This window comes from Triturus cristatus, chromosome 5_1 (assembly GCF_964204655.1).
Source record: "Triturus cristatus chromosome 5_1, aTriCri1.1, whole genome shotgun sequence".
Classification (NCBI taxonomy): Eukaryota; Metazoa; Chordata; class Amphibia; order Caudata; family Salamandridae; genus Triturus; species Triturus cristatus.
In genome coordinates, this window is record NC_140587.1 from 386,707,534 (window position 1) to 386,733,359 (window position 25,826).

At 48.8% G+C, this 25,826-nt stretch overlaps 1 protein-coding gene across 9 annotated transcripts in view; it reads right to left on the reverse strand.

Moving 5' to 3' along the window:
* Positions 1–25,826, reverse strand: part of OXR1 (oxidation resistance 1) — a 1,797,650-nt gene that overhangs the window by 87,844 nt on the left and 1,683,980 nt on the right. For all 9 annotated transcript variants that reach the window (XM_085605104.1, XM_085605101.1, XM_085605099.1 and 6 more), the window contains one exon: positions 9,538–9,690. In XM_085605104.1, the coding sequence (XP_085461230.1) occupies positions 9,538–9,690 (153 nt within the window). The remainder of the gene's footprint in view (positions 1–9,537; positions 9,691–25,826) is intronic.

The following is a 25,826-nucleotide window of genomic DNA, read 5'->3' on the forward strand; positions in this document are numbered from 1 at the left end:
CTAATAGGATCTGTTGCCTTCGAATCCTGCCAGCTATTGCCACGCTCCGCCCAGCCGTGTCTCTGTGAACGTCGGTAATGTCAAAGCCCGTACCCTTCCTAATCAATATGCTCACTCCCCTGGAGTAAGATGAGTAGTTATAGTGAGTGACCGATTCAGCCCATTTAGCCCCCAGTGTGGAAGTGCCGTCTCGACCCAAATGTGTTTCCTGCAAGAAAACAATGTTGATTCGCAGCCTATCAAAGTAAGCAAACAGTCGCCTAATTTTCTTAGGGTTGCCCAGCCCTCTCACATTCCAAGTGAGTAATTTCAGCGAGTCCCTACGTGACATGCGTGTGTATAGGGTGATGGATTATCCCCGTCAGATGTTCAGTCAGGGTTCCATATCGCGTGTGCACTGTTTTATACCCTACGGTAGGTGAACGTGACAGCGGCATGCGTTGAGTGCAAACATTATATATGTGATAGTACCTTACCAAGGAGTTCGCCATGCTTCTCAGACACAGAGGTTGCAGTCGGTTAGAGTCCAATTCCCCCACCCTCCCCCCACCCACTTTAGCACCCGAACTTTGCCAAAGCCATCCCAGAAGTAACTGTAACTTCAACTGTAGTATAATTAGATTCGAAGTGGGGCGCCCCCTCCTGGGGGTGTCGCCAGGTTCACACATCGCCATCCACATAGTGGATGTGGGCAGAAGTTTGAAGCATTAATATTGATTAACTTGCATGTTACCTTCCGTCCCCTCCCCCACCCCATACAAGTTTGCAATCACAACCGCCGGCCCGGCCGCCGATGCACAAGTGCGCCATGTCCCAAGTGTCCAGCATCCCGCTGTACACCTGCAAGGTTCCTTTACTGCTGTCTCTTCCAGCCGGATTGCATCTCCCTCTATCGGTGGACCGCTACCTCCCAAGAGGCTAGTGTCACCCAGTGTCTCGCGCCGTTGCACCAGCCCTCCGCGTGTTGCATGTGCATTGTGTTCCCCATCTTAGACGTAAGACTATGGCCACCAATCTCCTCATTCCCAATGCGTTCACTGTACTCACTGCGATAGGGGACACCTCCGATGCAACCGATCAACTGTTCCAGGCAGGGAGTGTGTCATCAGTTCTTACTCCCGCACTCAGTGGGAGAGCAGGGTCGCCCGTCATCTCACTGGGCGCCCACTGCCACATTAATCGCAGTCCGCCCTGTGGCACTCGACGGCCTGTATATATCCACAACTGGGTGTAGAGTAGGTCTTACTTATGTCGTCGCGCGTGGTCCAGTGTGTCCAGGAGTCATTCAACGTCGCTGGTTCGATCGGTCCTTTCCAGCGATTCCCTTCGCTTTCCCAGCTTCTTGACGTATTCCTGCGCCGCCTGCACTGTTGGGAGTATTACCGGCTTACCCGCTGACATGATCTTTAGTTTTGCTGGGTAGAGCATTGCATACCCTAGCCCCATGTCTCGTAATTTTTTCTTCACCGGGGCAAATTCCTTGCGGGCCATCTGTACCGCCATAGTGTGGTCTGGGTAAAATTCCAGGTTATTTCCTTGATGCGTGATTTTGCCCATTTCCCTGGCCATCCTGAGTGCTGTGTCCCTGTCTCTGTAATTCAACATCCTCGCTATTATCATGCGTGGGGCTGCTCCCGGTTTAGGTGTTGGTGCCAGTGACCTATGGGCCCGCTCAACAAGGAAGACAGGTGAGAATTTATCGGCCCCGAAGATTTCTTTTAGTAGTGTCTCCACATAGGTCTCCATCTTCCCAGTGTTTGTGGACTCCGGAAGGCCAGAAATGCGTATGTTGTTCCTCCTGGATCTAGCTTCCTGGTCCTCCACCTTCGCTCGCAGGGTCTCAAGCGCTTTATCGTGACCACTGCACGTTTTCAACGCAGCCCTGGAGTCGTCTTCCGCTTTTGAGATCCTGTGCTCCGCTTCCGTCAGCCGTCCATCATGTTTCTCAAGCTTTGCCGCCATGGTATCGACCCTCAGCATCACGTTATCCAGTTTGTTGTTCATTTCTTGTAGGCTCTGCTGGATCGCCTTCAGGACAGCCTCCATTCCCGAGCCTTCAGACGCCTCCCGATCCCCCTCAGCGTCTGGGGTGGCCGCGCTATTTTTGCCCTGTTTGCGGGCCTCGAACTGTAGCTTGGACTGTTGTTTGTCCGTTTTACCCATGTCAGCCGCCTGTGTCCTGGAGCTGTGGGTATGTGGGTCAGCGTGGTACCTGGCTATCTTCACGGCTGCGGCGCGGCGGGCAGGTGTACGGGGTTACAGCCAGGCAGCGAGTCTACACATCAGCCATCCATCGGCTGTTGGCAGGTGTATCACCACCCCCAGCCTCGCCAACACTGGCCTCAGCAGCCGACCCAGGCTCCGTGCGCCACCACACCCCCACACCCGCCGATGCGAGTATGAAGGCCCCTAGGTCCGCCGCCCCGTCCCGTCTCCTGCGACGTAAGGAGGTGCTTCGTCCAGTGCCGTGAGGTGGTGTATTGCTCCAGTCCGAGGCCGTTGCGTCAGTGTCTAGCTATGTGGCGCTATGGGGTACCGCTCCAGTAGGGACAGGCCACACATCCTTCACCAGCCAAGATCGCCCTTCCAGCAACGTTGTTTTCGCGCCTGTTTCTCCCTCGCTGTTGAAGCCGCCATACAGCCGCGTTGGTATGTGTACTCCCGGGTACTGCCCACGTCATACCCCGCCACCGGCCATCCGTCGTGTGTCTTCCGAGTCCGATATAGCGGTGGTCATCTGGCTACATTCGCTCGTGCCTCCCTTCCTCACAGCATCTCGGGTCTGCAAGCCAGCTCCTCCGCCATTTTGTGGTCGCCGGAACGCACGCTATTTGCCAGTGCTTTTCTCGTGCCCCAGGGCTCACCTCCAGATTGCACCAGCGCCCCGTTGGTGGCGCTCCGCTTCTTACACCACGGCAGGTCTGGGCAGCCGCGGGCCGGTTGTTGGACGTTCAGAGGCGGCGGCAGTCCCGAGCAGTGGGCGCGGCCATCTTGTATCGGCTCTCCGGTCCCCGTCCACTTTTAGCCGAAAATGTCCTGCCACGCCGCCGTTTCAGCCCTGCAACTGCATTTCCTTAAGCACCGAGGCGTCCGACTGCCATATTCGCCGTTTCCGCCGCTGTTGGGGTGGTTTAAGGGGGCGAAAGTCCGCTAATTGTCTTCCGCCCGGCGGAGCTGCCTTTCTCAGCCAGCCATTCCGCAGTGCGCCCTCTGGAATCTTTAACTCTCCGTTTGGGCCCATTTTCCAGTTGAGGGCTATGTGAACTTCCTCATCTGAGGGACTACCCTTATAGGCTACTCTGGCAACTCCTGGAGCTACATTAGGGGCTTTGTTTTAAGACAGCTAGGGTCCTTGGTGTGGTGTCCTGTCTTTTGACAGTTGTGACATCATACCTTGTTGGGACCCCCAACTCTTACCTTGGTACCCAGTTTTAGGTTGTGAGGTGTCTTTAGGCCTATCCTCATGGACCGGTTTTTGGGGGACCTGGGACTCATTTTTATATTTAGGGTGCTCACCCAATTTCGTCTGTAGATGTTTTGTAACCCCTTTCTTTTGGTCACCTCCAGTGGATGATTTGGTCACCCTAGTCTTGACCCAGTGGTCTGCCTTCTTTCCCAATTCTTGGGGTGAAATTGGAACTAGGTCTACCAGATACTGATGCAACTCTTCATTTGTGCAATTACTTAACATGTGTTCTTTCGTCGTGAGTTTATAAAGCCCAACATAGTCAGGCACTTCACTTCCAGTTAAGCAGCTACCTAGTGTTTTGCGGAGTAGTCTATGAAGTCAACCCAGGATTGACTTGGGGTTTTGTGAGCCCCCTGAATCTGATTCTATACTCCTCAGTTGTGAGCCCAAAGCCCTCAATCAGGGTGCCCTTCATGAGATCAAAGAACTCAGCATCTGGCCCAGTAAGGGCCAATAGTCTGTCGCTGCAGTTACCAGAGAACAGTTCCCAAAGTAAAGCACCCCAGTGTGACTTCTTCACTTGCCTCATTTCACACGCCCTCTCAAAGGCTGTGAACCACTTGGTGATGTCATCACCTTCCTCATATTAGGAGACAATCACTTTAGGGATTTTAGGGTCACAAGAACTTTCTTTCTCCCTAGGTTTGACATTGCTACCACCCATTGATGGGCGGTAAGCCCAGCTCTAATCTTTTTTTTTTCTAGAGCTAGGAGTCTGAACTTTAGGTCTAACCTTTTGGTAAACCTGGAAAGCAGGATGTCATCTTCATTAAGGCTTTCCTCAGTGATCTCAGAGGACCCGGGCCCACCTGTGTGAGACCTAGGTCTTGTGAGTGCTATCTTTGGAGTTGGGGGCACAGAAGCCATGATCTCCCTATCTAGTGAGGGAGGTTGGAAGTTACCTTCCCAGTCACTGATTCAATCAATTTTTGAGGTGGGATCTTCCCTCTCAGAAGGGTGGTCCCTGGAGTATTTTGCCAAGAGCTCCTGGAGCTTGTTCTTGAAAGGACGGGACCCCCATGGGCATTATTTTAGGCTTACACAGAGACTTTAACTCTCTCTAGAGATGGGAGGTAAGGGATGCGGTTGAGCTCCTCAACCCTATTTTAAGTATTAGTCATTTTAATTAATCGAGGTGATCTTTTTTTTGCCAGAGGCCAAAAACTTCTAGAATACTTTTATCCCTAACTATAGTGAGTTTTAAACTTGTGGAATGCTAGAAGGGACTCATCCGAGGCCCTGGCAAGACTTTCAAATGTTTGGGGAAAATTGCACATTCAAAAAATGAGTTGAACCAAGGCAATTCTTGGATTAAAGTTGTGGGATCAGGTGTGGACCAAGTGGTCCAACAAATGCAAAGCCGTAGATCCCACTGCTGCCACCAATGTAGGAATCTGGCTCTATATATACTATACCAAAGTAAGGTATAGTGTGCAGAGAGTCCAGTGGATCCCCAGAGCTATAGCAGAGGCTAAAGTAGAGAATACCTTACTCTCTTTTGTGGTAGCGTGCTTGAGCAGTCAGGCTTACCAGGAGGGTAGTGTTAAGCATTTGTTGTACACACTCAGGTAAGAAATGATGTCACACACGCAAAGACTGAATCCAGATCATTTGTTTGTATAAAACATTTCTATTTTATTGTTTTATTTCTAGAACCAAGATTTGCTTTGTAGTAGGTAAGTTAAACTTCATACAATTTTACTTTTCAAAGGACAGTGAATGCTAGTTTGGTAGGAACATTTAGATCACTTTTGCAATGAGAAAAACAATTGCTAAAATGTTCAAAACACCAAATTACTGTTAGATTACTATTAGATTACTTCGAAATTACTTCTCTAGTTTAGCATGAAACATACTCCTAAAATAGACTAACCAACACAGGACATTAGCAAGCAGGTTAACTCGCTTACAGGTGCTAAGTTACTTTTGTTGCAGTACAAGATAGTTCAACACAGAAAAACACGCTATACAGTCCTATAGAGAAAGACGATGTGTTACATTTGCAGGTAGGTTAACCGGTTTGAAAAGGGAGTTTGACGGTAGAACGAAGGTTCAGGTTGGCACTCAAAGTGCACCACCAGCGGCACCAGAGCAGCTGGGTGCAGAGTGCAGGGTGCAATGTTAGCCAATGGAGCTAGGAGGCCCCCCTGGGTTGGGGGCTGCTCACAGGCAGGCCACTCTGTTTGGAAGTCAAGCTCCTAGTGTTAAGGTCAGGGTTAAGGGGATCCCAGGTCAGCACCAAATCCACACCACTAGCGACGGAGGGGGGCGGATGCAGGTTGCTTGGAGGTGTTGGGAGCCCAATGCAATCCTATGGAGGCTGCTGGTTTGGGATTTTGACTGCAGGCTCGGTCCAAAAAGTCTTCTGGGAGGAACCAACAGCTGAGCAGGTAAGTTGGAGGGCTCGGGGACGTAGGTGCACCTCAGGTCCTCTTCTCCAGGGCGCTGGGAGGCCGGATGAAGGGGTGGCTTTTGAGGTCGGGTTTCACCTTACTGGGCCACTCACGGTTGGGTGGGGGTCTCCGTGCAGAGCTGCAGGCGACGTCAGCGTGTCCTGGAGGAGTCAACCCACAGTGGACTCGGACTCTGGAGCGCTGGGGGACCTTGCTGGGACCGGTGGGCCGCTAGGACTAGGCGACCGGTGCAGTGGTGGTTCCAGGAGTCGAGTTTCTTTGTCCTCAACAAGCTCAGAGTCTTTCTTTGGAGTTTCTTTTGAACAGTGCTGCTGTTCGCAGGAGATCCGGTCTTTGTTGAAGGCAGCCAGTCCTCCCAGGGGTTCTGGAGGTCGCTGGCTGCAGGACAAGTCTATTTTTGGTGCAGGATCTCTGAAAAGTGCAGACTGGCCGGTAGGGCTGGTGCCAAGTAAGGTCTTCTCTACAGTCCCCTCTGCTGTCAACTTCTTTTCGACCTTCTTTGTAGGTTGCAGGAATCTAGTATCCTGGGTTCAGGGATGCCCTCCTAATACTGCATTAAGGGGTATTTTAGGGGTCTTGAGTGAGTAGCCAATGGGCTACTTACCTTAGGGTGAGTACACCCTTGGGAGTGCTCACCCCATGTGGGGGAGTGAGCACATTCCTTAACCCTGATTGGGGGATGCCCTCCATCAGCAAGATGGCGGGCACTGAGGAATAGGCTTCACCTCACCTCTAACACCTGAGGGGTGGGGTTGGCAGTGGTACACATACCTCCCTGGCTGGCTAACTTTTCCCACCTGTCTTCCCACCTAAATTTGGGATGAAGACAGGAAGGGATCATCCTCCTGCTAGCAGGCGGGGGTCGCAGTACAAAGGAAGCAGGGCCTTTGAAGCTGCTCAGCCCTTACTGACTTAGGGGAGGTTTTAGGGCCTCTGCCCAGGAAAGGCTTGGTTTCTAGGCACAGAGAGCGAGGACTCTCCCCTCAGGGGTCCAGAAACCGGTCTTGTGGTGGCAGGCTGATGTTTACCAGTCAGGGTACCCACGAAAGGCTGGTGTGGTTTAGGGGTCTCCTCTAGTAGAGACCCCTGAGTGCAAGAGTTAATAAATATGACACTGGAATCAGTGCAGGTTTATTATTCTGAGATGTTTGATACCAAACATCTCAGGACTCAGTAAAGCCATTATGGTGCTGTGAAACTTGTAATGACGTTTCCAGACCATGTACTCTTATATGGCTTTAACGCACTTGTATCTAAGAATGGACTTAGATATTAAAGGGACCTATCTGCTCATGCTGATAGGTCAACACATGAGTTGTATATATAGTGTACTTATAGTGCACCCTACCTTAAGAGTGACTAGCCTATGCCTCATGCAGTGACTGGTAGGCATGGCACACAGGGGTGTGTGCATTGTCGACTCTTCACATTTAGCTGCACCAATACATGCAAGCTGAAATAGCAGTGGTTCATGTTGTGGTGAGAGGTGTCTGAGGGTGGCATAATACATGCTGCAGCCCTCAGAGGCCTTTCTCTGGCTACCATGCTCTTTGGTACCATAGGTACCCCTTACAAGGGACGTACAGGTTGGCCAGAGTTGTGCCAATTGGGGTAACATGTACAATTGGTCTTACCAGGGATCTACCTCTCTACAGATATGGCTAGACTTTTTTGTTGGGTGAGGAGAGTCCTCTTATTATATTGTCTTTTTTGTTTATGTGCATTTTTACCTGTTATGAGATCACTGAGTGATATCGAGAGAGCAGTTGAAGGATTGTCTTTCATTGACTTTGTGTCTGATTCTTATGTGTTTACTTATCACGGTAATTGGTTTCCTAATTCTTATTTAATACAGGATGCTCACTGTGAAATATGACTTGACAATGCTGTCCTCACCATGATATCCTTGGATAACAACGTCCGTCTACATTGTCCTAAGTCATGTAAAGATGCACAGTATGAATTTCTGGTATGAACTTTATCATCATTGAACATATAACTGGGTGCTATATCAAATGCTATTATACTAATTGTTCTTTTCTGGATACATATCCGTATCACGTTCAATTAAATAGAACTTGGAACGGATTGGAATACAATAATGATTTTGTAACGAGATGTTAGACTGATATATTATTGTTGTCCCTGCAGCCCTGAAGAAGCGGCGAGGTAACTGCGAAACACATGTTGGCGGTTGCAGGTTGTCCATTCGAGGACAATAAATTGGGCTTAACTAAGCTGCAGATTTTGGAAACAATGGAAGAAGCATGGGCCGACAATCATGTTATTCAATTAATTTCGATTTGTGTAATAATGGAACGAACTGTGCTAACTAATACAAAACAGTTTTCACTTGATGTATGAGAGCACGTTGATTTATTGCATTACATATTGAAATATTGGACTTATATCAACTCCCCACACTTTACCAGTATTTAACTTTTTTTATGCTGTGACTCCTAGTAGTCTGTTTTACAGAGTTCAAGTTAACAATAATAGTACCAACTCTCACCTGGCTGACTCCAAGACCTATAGCAAGATTCTTGGTTGTTTTGCAGATTTCAACAGAGACTGGTAGAGTGCCCCCAACATCTTGGCTGTGGTTTTGCAATGCTTCTTTTACATTACTTACTATCAGAAATGTATGCAGTGTTTTTTCGTTCCCCTGAGTTCCCGGCAGCTCTACAGACACTGGTACTGGGCCCTGAAGGCCACTTGCAGTGTGCTGTGGGATGCACGGGTACTGCAAGAGGCATACATTTTTGAATGGATTTTAAACCTATTCAAAGATGGCTGCTCAAGGGCGCACAAACACAAGTGAAAACCTTTGAATAGGACTTCAACCCTAAAGAAAATATGATGCTTGCAGTGTCAACTACAACAAGGCGATGGAAAATGTGCTTGAATTAACCTCAGCCTCTATCAATCATTCAGGCCATGTTCTAGTCCATTGTTTATCACGAACTATGCTGTTCTAGACATATAGAAACCTATCCCCAAAGGAGCATTCCAGCCTGCAGTGTCAACCCTCCCTCCCAATCTTGGTCCTGGGTCAGTAGGAACAGTCCAGCTCAAAATACCAAGCAGTCTCTTCTTGGTAGCTGGGGCAGCTCACTGCTGGCGGCAACAGGGGAACTGTAGCAGTGTTTAAATGTTTCTGTAAAACTTTCGTACAAAAACAGGTAAAGGCTGTGCCTTTACGAAGATTTAAAGCACATTTAAAAAAAATTGGTAAAACCAACAGGCTAGCTGCCAACACCACACCTTTGTCAATGCTTGTTTCATCTGATCACTGCTAATGTGAGTGGCAAACGTTTAAAGTGTCAGTGGCTTTTTGTAAACCGACTTTTCTTTAAGCACCTCTACATTTTTTTTTATTTCTGTTAAAAACTTAACATTAATTTTCAGACGTTTATGTTTGTTGTTACTATACTAAAAAGTCACCTTAATTATCTGTTTACTCATACTTTGCAGTTGCAAACAAAATTGACAATTGTTGGTTAGTAAACCACATTAAAAATTATCAGAGGAATATGGAGATGCTCTGAAAATGCAGTGTGACAAACTAAGACAACACATTTGAAACACGATCAACACAATATCTCTTTACCACAAAGAAGAAGAAACAATTTAAACCGAAAAATACCTGCATACCTGGCCATCGCTGTCTTTAATAACTAATAAAACTGGTGTGTCCAGGCCCAGCATAGTTCGGTACAGCGTTTTTATGCTCATGCCGTGTTTTGTAGTACTGTAGACAAGTGTCCAAGGGTATCCAATTGTTCTTGGAGGAAGATGCTTTGTAAGCTGGTAAGAATTAAAAGCATATCAATTATAATTTTTCAAAATAATAACGTGTGTCCAAAATATTACTGAGGCACATCCTGACAATATCCTTTTTCAAATATAACCAAATGATTATGGAAATACATCTCTGTTAGCATTAGTAATGTGCCACATTCGATTACATCATTTTCGATCTAGACATTAGCACTATAAGGATTTGTATAAGCATGTAACTTGTAGCCAAACGTCTGAACGAGGCTCCATTCCCTATTTAAAAACAAGCATTGAAAATGCAATAGGTCTCGTCGGCCTCGTTTAAGTTAAAGCAATTCTGTTTGTAATTAGGTGGCTTTTTAGCTTTGCTTTTATTAGTGGTTTCCAAACTTTCATGTACATAACAAGCATTTATATTTGTATTTATATATATACCGCGGACACAAAGACAGCCTCAAGGAAACGCAGAAACGCAAAGAGGCGAGAAAGACGCAAAAAGAGGAAATTCAAAGCCAAAAGGAAGATATTGGCGCAAATGAAAACAAACTCGAATGAAAATAAAACCATCATTAATTTATCCACCATGAAGCTAACTGAAAAAGAAAAGCAAGTGCTCATGTTGGGACTCTCCTTCTGTCCGCCAAATGACTTAGACTATCCTCAAGCTAGGATCGATGTTTTCAACTACATACGGAAGCTTAAACTCATGAAATTCTACACTATTAAAAACGGCAATGCAAGCAACCTGGCAACTTCATCTAACTCAAAACCAGCACAAACCAATACGTTACAAGTTTTGGATGTCCCTGTAGTCCTGGCCGTTCAATCTATTCTTCGTGAATGCATTGATGAAAGTAACAGCATTTCCCACGCCAGTACATCAACGCAGGAGCTGCTGGCGCAAGCGGACATTGGCCAACGAGGGGCAGGCAGCAGCCCCTGCAAACAGAAATCAACCTTCATCCCCCAAATGCCGAAAGACGCAATTGATATCTTTCACGAAAGAGTGACGGAAGATATCAAGAAGCTATATCATCAGGTCAAACAGACGACGGAAAAAATCTACCAGGGAGATGGAATACAATAAATTGATCAATAAATTGAGTAAAAACCATGAGATAATAATCAAACAATCCGACAAGGGTGGCAACATCGTATTATGGCCCCAAAGTGACTATATCAAGGAGGCACAACGTCAGCTATCTGATTTACAGTGTTACCAACAGACCAGCTTCAATGACTATAACAAAGCTAAAGATTCGTTATCCAAATTGCTTCATCAATTCAAGCGTGACAGCATGATTTCAACAGAGGAATTTAAATTTCTGTGGATAGAATATCCAGTAATTCCATCTATTTATTTCATACCGAAAACACACAAGAATGTAAACCCAATTCCCGGACGCCCGATCATCTCCGCCATCAATAGTATGGGTGAAAACATTTCACAATACGTTGATTATTTTTTGAAGGATTTGGTCAGGAATCTACCAACGTATGTGAAAGACACAGGTGACTTTCTCAATAAAATCAGGGACATACAATGGGAAACAAATATGAGGTTCATTACCCTGGACATTGAGTCCCTTTATACATGCATTGAGCATGGTATTGGGCTAGTGGCGACCAAGCATTTTTTGGACACAAGATCTGTAGAATACTATGAACACAATAAGGTCATTTTAAAGTGTATTCGCTGGTGTCTTAATAACAACTATTTCATGTTTGGGTCACAAATGTTCAGACAAACAAGAGGTGTGGCGATGGGATCCTGCTTCTCCCCCAGCTATGCCTGTTTGATGGTAGGCTGGTGGGAGGAGCAGGTCCTCAAGAAAATTTGGGCTGAACAGTACAATAGTCATGTCAAGTATTGGTTCAGATATATATATATATTTTTTTTTTTTAAACCGTTTATTGCAATCTCAAGAGTATACAGGTATGGGCCTACAACCTTCCGGCCGGCCGCTAGAATGACAGGAGCATATGACATACATACAAAAACACTTGGCGTTGCAGAGGAGCAAAATCAGGAGGTATCAGCGTCGTGGGCCACATCACTCTGACCCCACAATACGGTTTCATTTTACACAAACACAAAAACCACACCCGCAAGGCAACCTGCAATCGACAGTAACAGCACGTGCTCCCCGAATGGGGGACCCCAGCCATCCACAGGAGTCTAAAGAGGGGAAGGGGAACAGATCGAGGACTGGGGGAATTCCGTGCTCGGGGCTAGGAAAGGAGTCAACTAAGGGGACGGGGCTGGTGAGGCCGCAGGCAGCAATGGTGGCGCGCAGATACCCCCGCGGTAGGCGTTCCAGGGGCCCCATACCTTCACCCATGCCCCAGGCTTACCCCTCGCCACATACACCACCTTTTCTCGGAACATGCACCAATCCATGTGTTCTTTCCAGGCCGACACCGCCGGGGGCCTCTGGGATCCCCACAGTTGAGCAATGTCACGCTTAGCTATCATATATCCCAGAGTCACCCATCGCGTCTGCGGAGCCGAGTAGTCAGTTGGTTCCCACACATTCAGCAGGCATCTCCTCGCTTCAGGCAGCAGCGCGACATGCGTAACCACTCGCAGGACCTCATGCACACCACGCCAGAATCGCTCCACCTTCGGGCATTCCCACAAGATATGCAAAAAAGTCGCCAAAGCACCACACCCACGCTTACACAACCCATCCTCAGCATAGCCCATACGCAGAAGCCTTGGCCCCGTCATGTAAACCCGGTGGAGTATCTTAAGCTGGACGAAGCGAAGGCGAGCCGGTATGGCCACCTCCTTCGGAGAGGCCACCGCGGAAATCCAGTCTTCGTCATCCAACTCCAGCCCGTCGGCAACCCAAGCCTCGCGGAGGCCAGTCAGCAGGCCCGAGCGGTCATTAATCAATTTTTTTTAAATAAGGGAGATCGTGCTGTCCGGAACGTGGCCATCCAGCACTCTATCCTCCAGGGGGGAAGACTCCGGGATGGAGGCGACGTCTGGGAAGACTGAGCCCAGCGCGTGACGGACCTGCAAGTACCGAAAGTATTCACTGCCCTGCAGCTGAAACTCCGTCTGCAGCGTCTTGAATGTTTTAAATCCCCCTCTCGTCCAGAGGTCCCCCACTTTACTGATGCCGATCGTGTCCCACTTCTCGAAGCCCTTCGAGGTCCACAGGGAGCCCAATCTCTCAGACGCGTACAACGGTGATGCCCGGGTCAAACGGTCCTTCCACCCCATAGCTGCGTTAGCCGCATGCCATACTCGTACCATGACACGCGTAGGTCCCGTCAGGCGGGGGCCGGGCGCGCCAGAGTAGAGCGCTCGATTATAATCGCCACCAGGCAGGAGCATCTTGTCCATTTCAAATGCCGGGTTTAAGGCGGGCCCGTAAAGGCCATGATTAATTGCAGCCAGCTGGGAGGCCCAGTAATACCGTTTAATATCCGGGAGGGCAATCCCCCCGTCGTACCATGGGAGCGTCAACTTCGCCAGGGCAATACGCGGCCTCCCGTCCCAGAACAGGCGGCGCTGTAGACTCTCCACCTCACGGAAGTAGCGCGCCGGGACTAAATCCATAGTATTCTGGAGAGCGTACAGGAAGCGTGGCAACGACATCATCTTAAACAATGCCGCCCGGCCGAGCGGCGAAAGCGGCAGGCGCCGCCAGCGCGCGACGTCCTCCTTCAAGCGCTGGAGGGGGGGAAGCAAATTCCGCTCGTAGCGGGCCTCCGGGTCCAGAGTAATGTAAACCCCCAGGTACCGAAACCCCTGTGAGGCAATCTGGATCGGACAGCCCCGCGGGAGGACGGGAGCCTCCCCGGAAAGCACATACACACATGATTTAGCCCAGTTGATGACAAGGCCTGAATTGCGGCCGAATGAGCACAAAACATCAACCAGGACAATCAATGATTTACGCGGGGAGGCTAGGTACAAAAGGATATCGTCAGCGTATAGGGACACGCGGTCCTCATATTCGGGGGTCCAACGGAGACCACGGATGGAAGGGTGCCACCGCAGCCACTCCGCCAGGGGTTCCAAGGCCAGCGCGAACAGGAGCGGCGACAAGGGACAGCCCTGTCGTGTGCCCCGTCCCAGCTCGAATGGGACCGATACTCTTCCATTCACCACCACCTGCGCCAATGGGCCCGAATACAACAATTTGACCCAGCTGATGAACCCCGGGCCAAATCCAAACTTCGCCAGCATGGCCCAGATGTATGGCCACTCGAGCGTGTCAAACGCCATGGTGGCGTCTAAGGACGCCAATATGGCCGGCTCCCGCACAAACGGGACACGCGCGAGCACCCCGTGCAAGCGCCGCAGATTAAGGGCCGTGTTGCGATGGGGAATAAAGCCGGACTGGTCTTGGTGGACCAGGTCGCCCACCACGCCGACCAGCCGGTTGGCTAGCACCTTGGCGAGGATTTTAGGCTCCGCATTCAAGAGCGAGATAGGCCGGTAGGATGTAACCCGGTCTCGAGGTCTCCCCTCCTTGTGGATCACCACGATTGTAGCCAGACGTTGGTCCGGCGGGAGGGAGCCCAGCGAGTGGGCCGCCAGGAACATCGCACGGAGGTGGGGTGCCAGTACATCCGGTCGCAGCTTATACAACTCGATAGGGATGCCGTTCGGGCCCATGGCCTTGCCGGATGCGACCGAGCGTATGGCGAGGGCAATTTCGTCGGCGGTAGGAGCGGCATCTAACGACACCCTGTCCTCCACCGAAAGGGAAGGCAGCGCGATATCCCTAAGCAGGGCATGGGAATCATCCTCCGAGCAGGGAGAAACCGGGGAATACACCTCGCGAAAATAATCCGCGAAACAAGAGACGATGTCTTCTGGCTCGGTGACACGCACACCATCCATCCTCTCAATCAGCGGGACCACACGACTCGCTCTCTCCTTTTTATCCAACCATGCAAGCAGTTTACCAGCCTTATCACCCACATCATACAGTCGCCCCTGTTGCTCTCTATAGAGGCCCCTGGCCGCCTCCGTGACGAGGGCCCTGTAGGCCGCCTGCTTAAGTTGTAGGACATGTAGTGCAGCATCCGTCACCCCACCCTCTAGATCACCCTCCAATTCAGCGATTTCGGCCTCCACCCGGGTCACCTCCTCCTGCTCGCGCCTCCGGGCATGGGAAATAAAGGAAAGGGCCTCCCCTCCAAGAACTGTTTTGAAAGCTTCCCACAGGGAGATAGCCGAAGGGACGGACCCCACATTCTCATCGAAATACCGCTGCAAGGATTTAATCAAATCAGCGCGAATGGTGGGGTCGCGCAGGTACCAGGCATTGATTGGAGCTACTCTGCCCTCCCCCCTCGGGAAGACATCAACGTGCAACAGGAGCGGGGAGTGATCTGAAATACCCCGCGCCAAATGGCGCACCTCTCCTACCCTCCCAACATAGGCCGCAGGGACAAGGACATAATCAAGCCGTGAGAGGCTACCATGGGCACCCGAGTGGAAAGTGTACTGCAGCTGCGTGGGATGTTTTAAGCGCCAGCAGTCCACCAATCCCAGTGTATCTAAGAAGCCGGACAGCCACGCCTGCGCCCGGGGGAGGTCCCTAGGGGGGTGACGATCCACGGTCCCAGAAACCACCGCATTGAAGTCCCCCCCAACCACCAGAAGCCCCCCCGGAAGGTCAAGGAGGAGGCGCCCTAGGTCTGCAAAAGTCGTGGACTGTAACCCCGGTGGGACGTACACTGATACAAAGACAACTACTTTACCCTCCATTCTCCCCACTAAGACAGTGTAGCGTCCCCTCTCATCATGGCGCACCTCGTCTATTTCCAACGGGAGCGAGTTCTTCACCATAATGCCCACCCCCCGTGAGCCCGACGTGAAGCCCGAGTGGGCCACCAAACGATAGCCACGCCGATTCATGGCACAAAAGGAATTACCAATAAGGTGTGTCTCCTGCAGAAAGACCACATCTGGCGAAAGTCGTTTCAAATACTGCAGGACCACACCTCGCTTAATCCTATCCCCCAGTCCGTTAACGTTCCAGGACAATAAAGTCAGGTCCCTACGCCCATCACATACAGAAGCCATCATTCGTCCCCCCGAGAGCACCTTAAAAACACAAATACAATAAAGGGTTTGCCTTGCGGTAAAAACAAACACCCCACCCCAACCCACCCATCCCAACAGAACTCCCCCCTCCCTGCACCCCTGCATGAGCCCAAATAGCCCCCCCAAAGTGCAGTGTGCCTGTCGCCCCATGAATGATTAAACTAACTAGTCCCCCAGAGGAGGAGGGAGAGCCCCCAAGAGACCCCGTACCACCTCCACAGGAGGGAGACTTAACGAACAGTCAAAAATGACGACAATGTTGTCCAGAGCAAGGCCTACTATTAGTCCCTCAGTCCTGATCCGGCGAGCCCTCCCCTCCAACCGCGCCCCCCCCCACCCCCCCGGCCCCGATCCCCGGGCAAGGAGTCCAACCAGTCCCCGGCTGCCTCGGGACGATCAAAAAAGTGCGTGCGGCCATCCACCTCCACCCGCAACTTAGCTGGAAAAAGCATCGCATACTTGAGGTTCAGGTCCCGTAGACGACGTTTGACTCCGAGAAAGCTCAGTCTCTGCTTCTGGACCGCTGGGGTGAAATCAGGATAGAAGTTCACATCCATATTGTCAAGTCTGACCGGTCCTTGTTGCCTAGAAGTCTGAAGGATAGCGTCTCTGTCCCGAAAGTTGAAAATCCGGGCAATGAGAGGCCGCGGAGGGGCTCCGGCCTTAGGTCTTCCTCCGGGAACCCTGTGGGCACGTTCCACCGCAAAGAATTTACTCAGCCCCCGGGGCTGGAGATGGGTGAGAATCAGATCCTCCACAAACAGGTCCGCCGCCGCCTCCTCACGTCCCTCCGGCACCCCGACAATGCGGACATTGTTCCTCCGGGCCCGACCCTCGGAATCCTCCAGTCGACGATCCATCAGGGCGCTCGCCTGGCCAAGCCGGCGCACCTCCTTTTGGAGGGCCGCCACGTCCGCCGTAAGGCCCGAAGTGGTGTGGACCAAAGAATCGACCCGGTCATTGGTCTTGGATAAATCGGCCCTCACCAGGCCAATATCCACGTGGACCGAGTCAATCTTTTGCGCCAGTGTGTCAAAGCGCTGGTCCACCGAGGCCTTCATCTCGGCGATAGCGCCCATAACATCTCTCAGGGTCAGATCCGCGGGCAGCGTAGGAGCATCAGTCGGGCCCTCAGAGGACCGATGCGGCACCTCGGGAGATCCCTTCTGGAGGGTGTAGCGGTCCATGCTGTTGGACTGATGGGCCGCGCCACGGCGGGTCGATTTCACCTTTGCCCGGTCGCCATCTTGCTTTGTGGACATGGTTTCAGTCCCCAAATCGTGCCAATCACCTCGGAAAAGGCCGACAAACCAGTTCACGGGCTCCGGGGGGGGGGCCACCACAGGTCCGCAGGACGGATCACAGCCGGCGGGCCAGCAGGGCACCCCAACGAGGCCACACCACCGCACACCGCCCCGCAACCCAACCTCGCCCGAGCAGCAAGGAGGGTGCAAAAGCGAAAGTGAAAGTGCGGGGTACGCAAGTCGCCCTGCCCTGCCCGCCGCTGTTGATCACTTTGTCTCCGGATCGCCCCGCAACTCCAATCCGGGGGGCCGGCGTGGAGAAGGCCGCAAACCTCAATCGGTGCTCCCGCCGGTGTCCGGGGTCCAATTTGGAAACGGAAAACGGGTGACACCTCAGCTCGGGCTCACCAACACAGTCCCCTCATCTAGGACAGGATATTTTCAGGATTTATGTAGGAGGTCACGGAGGTCCTCGGGAGCCTCGCACCTACGCGGCCATCTTGGTTGCGCGCTAGGCTCCTCCTCCTGGTTCAGATATATTGACGACGTATTTGTCATTTGGCAAGGCAGTGAAGAGGAAGCCATTTCATTTATTAACAACATCAATAATAATGAAGTGAACCTTAAATTCACCTCACATATTAGTGATATGGAAGTGGACTTTCTTGATGTGAAACTGTTTATTTATGATGGCACAATTAACACCACCCTACACAGAAAGGGAACAGCAGGGAATTCAACGCTACATGCATCCAGTGCCCACCCAAGACACCTGATACAAAGCATCCCCTATGGGGAACTTCTGAGGTTAAAAAGAATCTGTAGCTCTACGGAACAACAGGAGAAATGTACCAATGAGGCACTTGTAAGGTTTAGACAAAGAGGCTATAATACGCACACTCTTAAACAAGCAGTTATTAAGGTAGCCCTACGGTCTAGAGAATCTCTGTTAGAAAGCACCAACAGTAGACGTGAGCAAACATCGGACTCCAATATTCCTAGACTAATCCTAACCTTCAATCAGCAGGAACGCCAAATAAAATCCATAATCAAACGTAATTGGCCCATAGTCCTGACTGATGCCGTCCTATCTCCTGACCTGCCTAACAACCCCACTATCACGTATAGGAGAGGCATGTCTATGAGGTGCCAGCTGGTCAGGAAAAGTCCTGAGACCATAGCCAAAAAATCTACCTGGCTACAACCCAGGCAGGGTTTTTTTTAAATGTGCCTCATGTCGAGCTTGCAGATTTGGTGAAACCACCACCAAATATATGACCCCTTTCAGTCCCATTGAACAGAAGATCAAAGGCAGCTACAACTGTAAAACTGAGTGTGCAGTGTACGTTCTGACATGCACCTGTGGCCTCAAATATATTGGCAGTACCAAACTACAGGTGCATGTCAGGATCTTGCAACACTTACGTGCCATCGTTAATAATGACACGGCATACCCGGTCGCACGACATTTCAAAGCAGTACACGGAAATGATCTTAAATGTTTAAAATACTTTGTAATCGCTGCCATCCCCAATCTACCAAGAGGGGGAAATCGGGAAAGATTGCTGCGACAGTTAGAATCCAGACTGATTGTTGAACTCGATACTAAACATCCAAATGGGCTGAACAACACTGAAGATCTCCATAACTTTTTATAGGTCCTGTGGCATGATGTTTTTATGTGAAGATTTTTTATATTGACCTTTTATGATAATTCTTTTTATGAGAGTTTTTTTATAGAGGGTTTTTATAGATGATTTTTACATTGAATTCGCTTACGCTCTTTTGTACATATATATCCCCAGCTGCTAATACATATGTCCTCCCCCCCCCCGGTTTTTAAATTTTCCCTTTTTTTTAGGCACTTATCAAGTAAATGATTTTATAATCGCACTATTTGCACTACACTTCCAGCACCTCACATGATTGAGCGTTTATGCACTTCTTTCAGCATTCCCTAGACAATATGGGAGCTTCCAGTGGTTTACATATATGCGTAATTTGCACAAATTTGACAGGTGACAAAGGTTTTTAGCCCATGTCTTTATGTCATGAATTATTTTCATACAAGTCATCTTCTTAGGCTATTGTTTGTGAATCAGCATTTATGCTGCCAAAAGGAATGTGTCCATAGCCAAAATCGGCTTCCCTCGCAAATTATGGGATTCATCCCGCTTTTTAGGGGACTATACACAGCATTTATGCAATGACAGTAATTATGTATGGAACTTGTAATTGTAATTTTTCTTGTCATACAATGTGTATTTAAACTTTTTTACCGCATATCGAACAAACCAAAGGAGAAGGCAGTAACGCTATTGAGGATGTTGTCTATGTCTATGATCTATGATCACGTGATGTTGCACTGAAACTTTCACAACCAAAAAAAAGGTACACGGGTATAAAAACAGTTGGCGGACAGCATTTCCGCATGTGAACAAGGATACTGTGGTATCCGAAACGCGTCGAAAGCTGTATATTTAAAATAAAGACCTGACTTTGCCACGAAGAAACGAGGTGTCCGTGACTCTCTCTTCGCTGTTTGCCGGATGGGAAGCGGGAAGAGTTGGGAAGTTGTTTCTAATATATATATATATGTGCATATGTGTGCGCATAGAGAGGTAGAGAGAGGTAGAGAGAGGTAGAGCGGTAGAGAGGGGTAGAGAGTGGTAGAGTGAGTAGTAGAGTGAGTAGTAGAGAGTAGTAGAGAGTGAGTAGTAGAGAGTGGTAGTAGAGAGTGAGTAGTAGAGAGTGAGTAGAGAGTGAGTTGTAGTGAGTGAGTTGTAGCGAGTTAGTAGTAGAGTGTAGTAGAGTGAGTAGTAGAGAGTGAGTAGTAGAGAGTAGTAGAGCGAGTAGTTGAGAGTAGTAGAGTGAGTAGTAGAGAGAGTAGTAGAGAGAGTAGTAGAGACTGAGTAGTAGAGAGAGATTAGTAGAGAGAGAGAGTAGTAGAGAGAGAGTAGTAGGGAGTGAGTAGTAGGGAGAAGTAGAGAGTAGTGACTCTCTCTCGCCTCTCAGTTGGTCACCATCTCTCCTGTGGCACCAGTCGGTGCAGGCACGAGCAGTGACACTCTCTCGCCTCTCAGTGGGTTTGCCATCTGTCCTGTGGTTTGCTGTGGCACCAGTGGGTGCATGCACGGGCAGTGACTCTTGTGCATCTCTGTGGGTCACCATCTCTCCTGTGGTTTGCTGTGGCACCAGTCGGTGCAGGCACGAGCAGTGATGTCTCTCTCGCCTCTGTGGGTCACCATGTGTCCTGTGGCCTCCTGTGGTACCAGTCGGTGCATACACGTGGGTTGGCTTGCTCTCGCCACACACCCACACGTGTGGCTTTGATTTGCAACCACTGCTCATTAGTGCGTCCACGTGCCCTGTGGTTTAGTCTTGTGGCCGGGGAGGCCGTCCTTCGTGTTTCCGTGTCTGCACGTTGGTGTGGGTGGTGGACTCCACGCTGTGCGCGTGTGGTGCAGACTCCGGGCTCCCTCACCAACTGGATCCATACCCCATGCTCCTGATGTTACACAGACCAGGCATTGGGAGGGAGGTGGGGGGGGGGGGGCGGGGAGCTCTGTGTTGTGATCCTGCTTGTGCGAGACCTACCTCGAGAGCGACAACTGCGAAAGTGATTTTCATTTTGAAGGCCTGCATGTGAAGGGATGTGATGTGTGTCTGGAATGCAGTTTTTCTGGTCTTGTATTACTTTAATAAAATAACGGCTTTGTGATATTGGGGACTTTAAACTTTCTATAACCAGATCTGAAAAGCTGGGATGGGGTGGACCTAACTGAAGCATTGCCTTGTCCTCCCCGTGCGCCTCTGAGCTCCGTGCCTGTTGTAAAGACACAAGCAGATAAGAAAAGTCTTCATGGCACACGTAAAGCAGGCGACCGTGTCCGGAGGGGACGGACTAAAAAGCCAAAAGGAGGCACTCTGGGCACCGTATTTCCAATGGCGGCGCACCGTTTAACATAAACGGTGACGCAAGCCAATGGGAATAAGGGGCGGGGCTTGAAGCCCTTTCCTAAAACTGACTTGATCACTATAAGTCTCGAGGCGAGGAGCGCATGCGTGCTCCAACGCCAGCCGAGACCTAAAAACATTAATTGTTCAATAAGAAGGACGCTACATCACGTTTTAGATCTCGAAATCAACTGCATAAAAACCTTGAGGGAATTACATGGTTTCAAGCACTGAAAAAGTGGTTACGATGGTGGAAAGTGCTATTTAATGTCAAGTTGGATTGTTCTGCTCAGAATTTCACACCGGGCTAAAAAAGCATTCTCTGTGTTACATTTCAAATAAAAGTGCTTCATGTGGCAATGAATATCAGTCGTTACCATGTGTTCCATTAGAAGGCAGCACAACATACTAATTACAAAGTGATTACCTTTACAAAACATTTTATATCATGATACTTCTATATGCAGCTTCATTGGCAAGTAATATTTTTAATCGATATATACACACACACATTATACATACATACATACACATATATATATATATACACACACACACACACACACATTATAATTAGGTCAGCTATTCCATAAGAAAAGCGTTTTTGTGTTGCTAATAACATTGGCATCATTTGACGTATCTCCACTAAACATTCCAAAAAGGTGCTAGTTTTTAACTAATTTATGCATGAAAAGTAAAGAATAAATACATAAATAATGTAAGGGTCCCCAGGAGAATAAAAAACAAAAACAGCAGTTTCCGCTGTGATCCTGCGAGACTCCTGTAGGATCACAGCGGGGGGAAAAATGGCAGCCGTGTCTCTTTTCTTTTATTAAGGCGGTGGTGGGAGGATTAGACCCTTGGGAGCCCACACAGGGCCAAAATCAATCATTAAAAAAAGGGGGATGGGGAGCGAGGCTCCTCCTCCCAGAGCCATCACAGGCGTGCCCAAACCCGAGGCTGAAATTTCTCAATAAGGGAAGAGGGGCTTCCTGAGCCTCTAAAGGCCTGGAAACTCCATTTCCCTGGGCCGGCTCACATGCTGTGTCACGGGAAGCCCGCTGCCAGGAGACAGCATTTTCCCTGCCAACATGGGGAGGGAAACCGGTCCGGAGCATTTTTATATCTCCTGCCACACAGGAGCAAACAAAGTCTGGTTTGAAAATGCTCCCGTCACCTGGGAACAGACTTTTGATCTGTTTCCCTGCCTCCACTGATTCAGGCAAGGAAACCGATCGAGAGATTGCTTGTGCTCAAAGGGAGCAGGAGAATAAAATAAGTTACTTACCTGTAACTGTAATTTTCCAGTACTGGAATCTTTCATAGATTCACGTGCTTGATCATTCCCCGTTCCCGAGATGGGAGTCCCCGGAACACTATAATGGTAATACAATGTTAAAGATCGTGCATGAAGGCCCTAGGCCCATCAATTTTGCAACCTATCAGTCTACTTAAAATAGAGACCAAACTTATACTTCAGCTAATCAGGCAGCCCTCCCCTCTAGAACACTTGTGAGAGAGTTTCATTTCTTCAGATTTTCCAGAGCATGAGGGAAAGAGAACCACTTAAAGGAAGGAAAGGTGAGCCTTTCAGAAGAGGGTGGGTTGCATATTACTCTATGAAAGATTCCAATACAGGAGAAGGATAATGTTACTTACCCAGTAAACATCTGTTCTTGGCATGTACAGCTGTAGATTCACATGCTTTACATACTCCTGTCATCAAGCATTTGGTCCGGTTGTTTGCAAGTTGTTTTTCTTTGAAGAAGTCTTTTCCAGTCACGAGGTAGGTGACTCCTCCTTTCGGTGACAGTACGCATGGGCAACGCCATTGTTAGATTGTTTTCCCGCAGAGGGTGATGATGCAGTTAGTAAGTAAAGAATAGAGATGTCCATGCATATGTATGTAGAATAAGACAGAGAACTGCAACAGTTACAGGTACCCTGGGAGCCGGGTGGGCGCATGTGAATCTACAGATGTACATGCCAAGAACAGATGTTTACTGGGTAAGTAACATTATCCGTTTGAACCATGTGAGCTGTAGATCACATGCTATGCATAGGTTATACAGAATTATTCTTCCAAAGCGGTGGCTAATCTGTAGTTCTTGGAGTTGTCTGAAACAGTGTTTTGAGTACTGCTTGGCCCACATTAGCTTGTTGCCTCGCTAACACATCTACACAATAGTGTTTGTTGAATGTGTGCGGTGTAGACCATGTTGCAGCTTTACAAATGTTAACTATGGGGATGTTTCCTGGGAAAGCCATAGTAGCCCTTATTTTGCGAGTGGGATGCGCTCTAGGGGGTATAACGTTTTTTTTTTTTTTGCTTTTGCATAACAAGTTTGAATGCATTTAACAATCCACCTGGCAATACCTGACTTGGATATGGGATTGCCCTGGTGTGGTGGTACAAAAGCAACAAAATGTTGTTTGGATTACGAAATTATTTTGTCCTTTCAATGTAATATAAAAGGGCTCTTCTGACATCTAAGGTGTGTAGAGCTTGTTCTGCTACTGAATCAGGTTTAGGAAAGAATACTGGTAATTCAGCTGGCTGATTGATATGAAAAGCAGAAACTACCTAGTCAGAAACTTGGGGTTAGTACGAAGAACTACTTAGTCTCTGTGAAGTTGGAAAAAAGGCTCTCCTATGGTTAGTGCCTGTAGTTCACCCACTCTCCTCAGTGATGTGATTGCAATGAGGAAAGCAGTCTTCCAGCAGAGAAACTGAGGCTCACATTTATGCATGTGTTCAAAAAGTGGGCCCATTAATCTTGTGAGGACTGTGTTAAGATTCCACACTGGGGCAGGTGGAAGTCTTGGTGGTAAAATTATTATAAGTCCTTCCATGAAAGCTTTGATTACTGGCACTCTGAAAAGCGATAAATGTTGCCTATTTTGTAAATATGCACCTATTGCAGTGAGATGTAGTCGGATAGAAGTGTAAACTAATCCAGACTGCAGTAAGTGCAACAGATAACACATGATATTTTGTATGGAAGCATCAAGAGGATTGATGATGTTATTGCAATAGATAACAAAATGTTTCCATTTAACTGCATAACAGGCTCTTGCAGTAGGCCTTCTGGCCTCTTTGATGATGTTCATACAGTCTGGTGGGAGATTCAGATAACCAAACTCTATGATTTCAGGAGCCAGATCGCGAGGTTCAGTTGTTTGGGATCTGGTTGCCCGATTTCTCCATGGCTCCGTGTGAGAAGACTGGATGTGAGGCGTAGCTTTTGATGTGGAACTAGTGAGAGCTCCAACAGGGAACCATGGTTGACGGGCCCATGTGGGAGCTACTGGGATCAGTGTGAGGGATGTTTCTGAGTGTCCGAACCACTAATGGAATGGGGAGAAGCGGAAAAGCGTAGGCAGATATTCCTGACCAGTTCATCCATAGTGGATTGCCTTTGGAGAGCGGGTGTGGGTACCTTGAGGCGAAGTTTGCGCATTTTGTGTTTTGGTGTGTGTGGCAAAAAGGTCTATTTGAGGGACTCCCCAACTTTGAAAGTATGGGAGGAGAACTTGAGGGTGAAGTTCCCATTTGTGTATTGGCTGTCTTTGTCTGCTGAGAAGATCTGCAATCGGATTGTTCACTCCTGGGAGGTGTTCAGCTAGGAGATAGATTTTGTGGTGAATGGCCCATCTCCAAATGTCTCGGGCCAAGTGTGACAGTTGGAGAGTGTGTCCCCCCCCTGTTTTTTATGTAATATATAGCTGTCCTGTTGTCGGTAGGAACTAGGACAGTTTTGCTGACCAGGTGAGTCTGAAATACTTTGAGTGCTAGAAACACTGCTAGCAGCTCTAGATGGTTTATGTGGAGAGTTTTTTGCAGTTGATTCCACAGGCCTTGCACTGTGTGGTGTTGAAGATAAGCCCCCAGCCAGTGAGGGATGTGTCCGCTGTTAGCACTGTCTGTGGAACAGGATCTATGAAGGGCCATCCTTTCGATAAATTTTGTGTGTTCCAACACTGCAGAGAGTGATGAGTACGGCCCTTCCCAACACTAGATCAGGTAACAGACCCCGCGATTGGTTCCACTGACTCGCTAAGCATTTTTGTAGGGGACGCATTTGAAGCCTGGCATGGGGAACGATCAGGATGCAAAATAACATCATTCCCAGTAACTGCATTTACACCCGAGCTGGAAGTGAGTGGTTGGACCGAAACTGGAGAATTAGAGCCTGAATGTTGCTAATTCTAGCTGCATTGGGAAAGGCCAGAGCCTTTTCAGTATCTAAAGTGGCCCCTAGGTAGTTTTGAGCGTTGGAAGGTTGGAGATGAGATTCCAACACATTAACTGTGAACCCCAGTTGGTGTAGTAACTGTAGTGTTCTGTGAGTATGTTGGAGACGTGCTGGCTTTGATAAGCCAGTCGTCCAAGTAGGGGAAGACACGAATGTGTTATCTTCTCAGGTGAGCATCAACTACTGCCAGACACTTTATGAAGACTCTGGAAGCAGTGGTGACACCGAATGGGAGTACCTTGAACTGGTAATGTTTGCCCTCTACCACAAATCTGAGAAATTTGCAGTGAGCGGGATGTATTGGAATAAGAAAATAGGCGGCCTTTAAGTCTATAGTGGACAGAGAGTCGCCCTGTTGCAGAAGTGGGAGCACTTGTTGAAGATTTACAATGTGAAAATGGTCTGACTGTATGTAAAGATTTAATGCTCTGAGGTCCAAGATTTGTCTGAGTGAAGGGTCCTTTTTGGGTATGAGAAAGTAAAAGGAGCATACGCCCAACCCATGGTATTGTAGTGGTACAGGCTCTATTGCCCCTTTCAAAAGTAGAGACTGAACCTCTTGTTTGAGGAGGTGTAAGTGATCTGGTGATAGTTTGTGTGAACGTGGAGAAATGTTAGTTGAATGTTGAT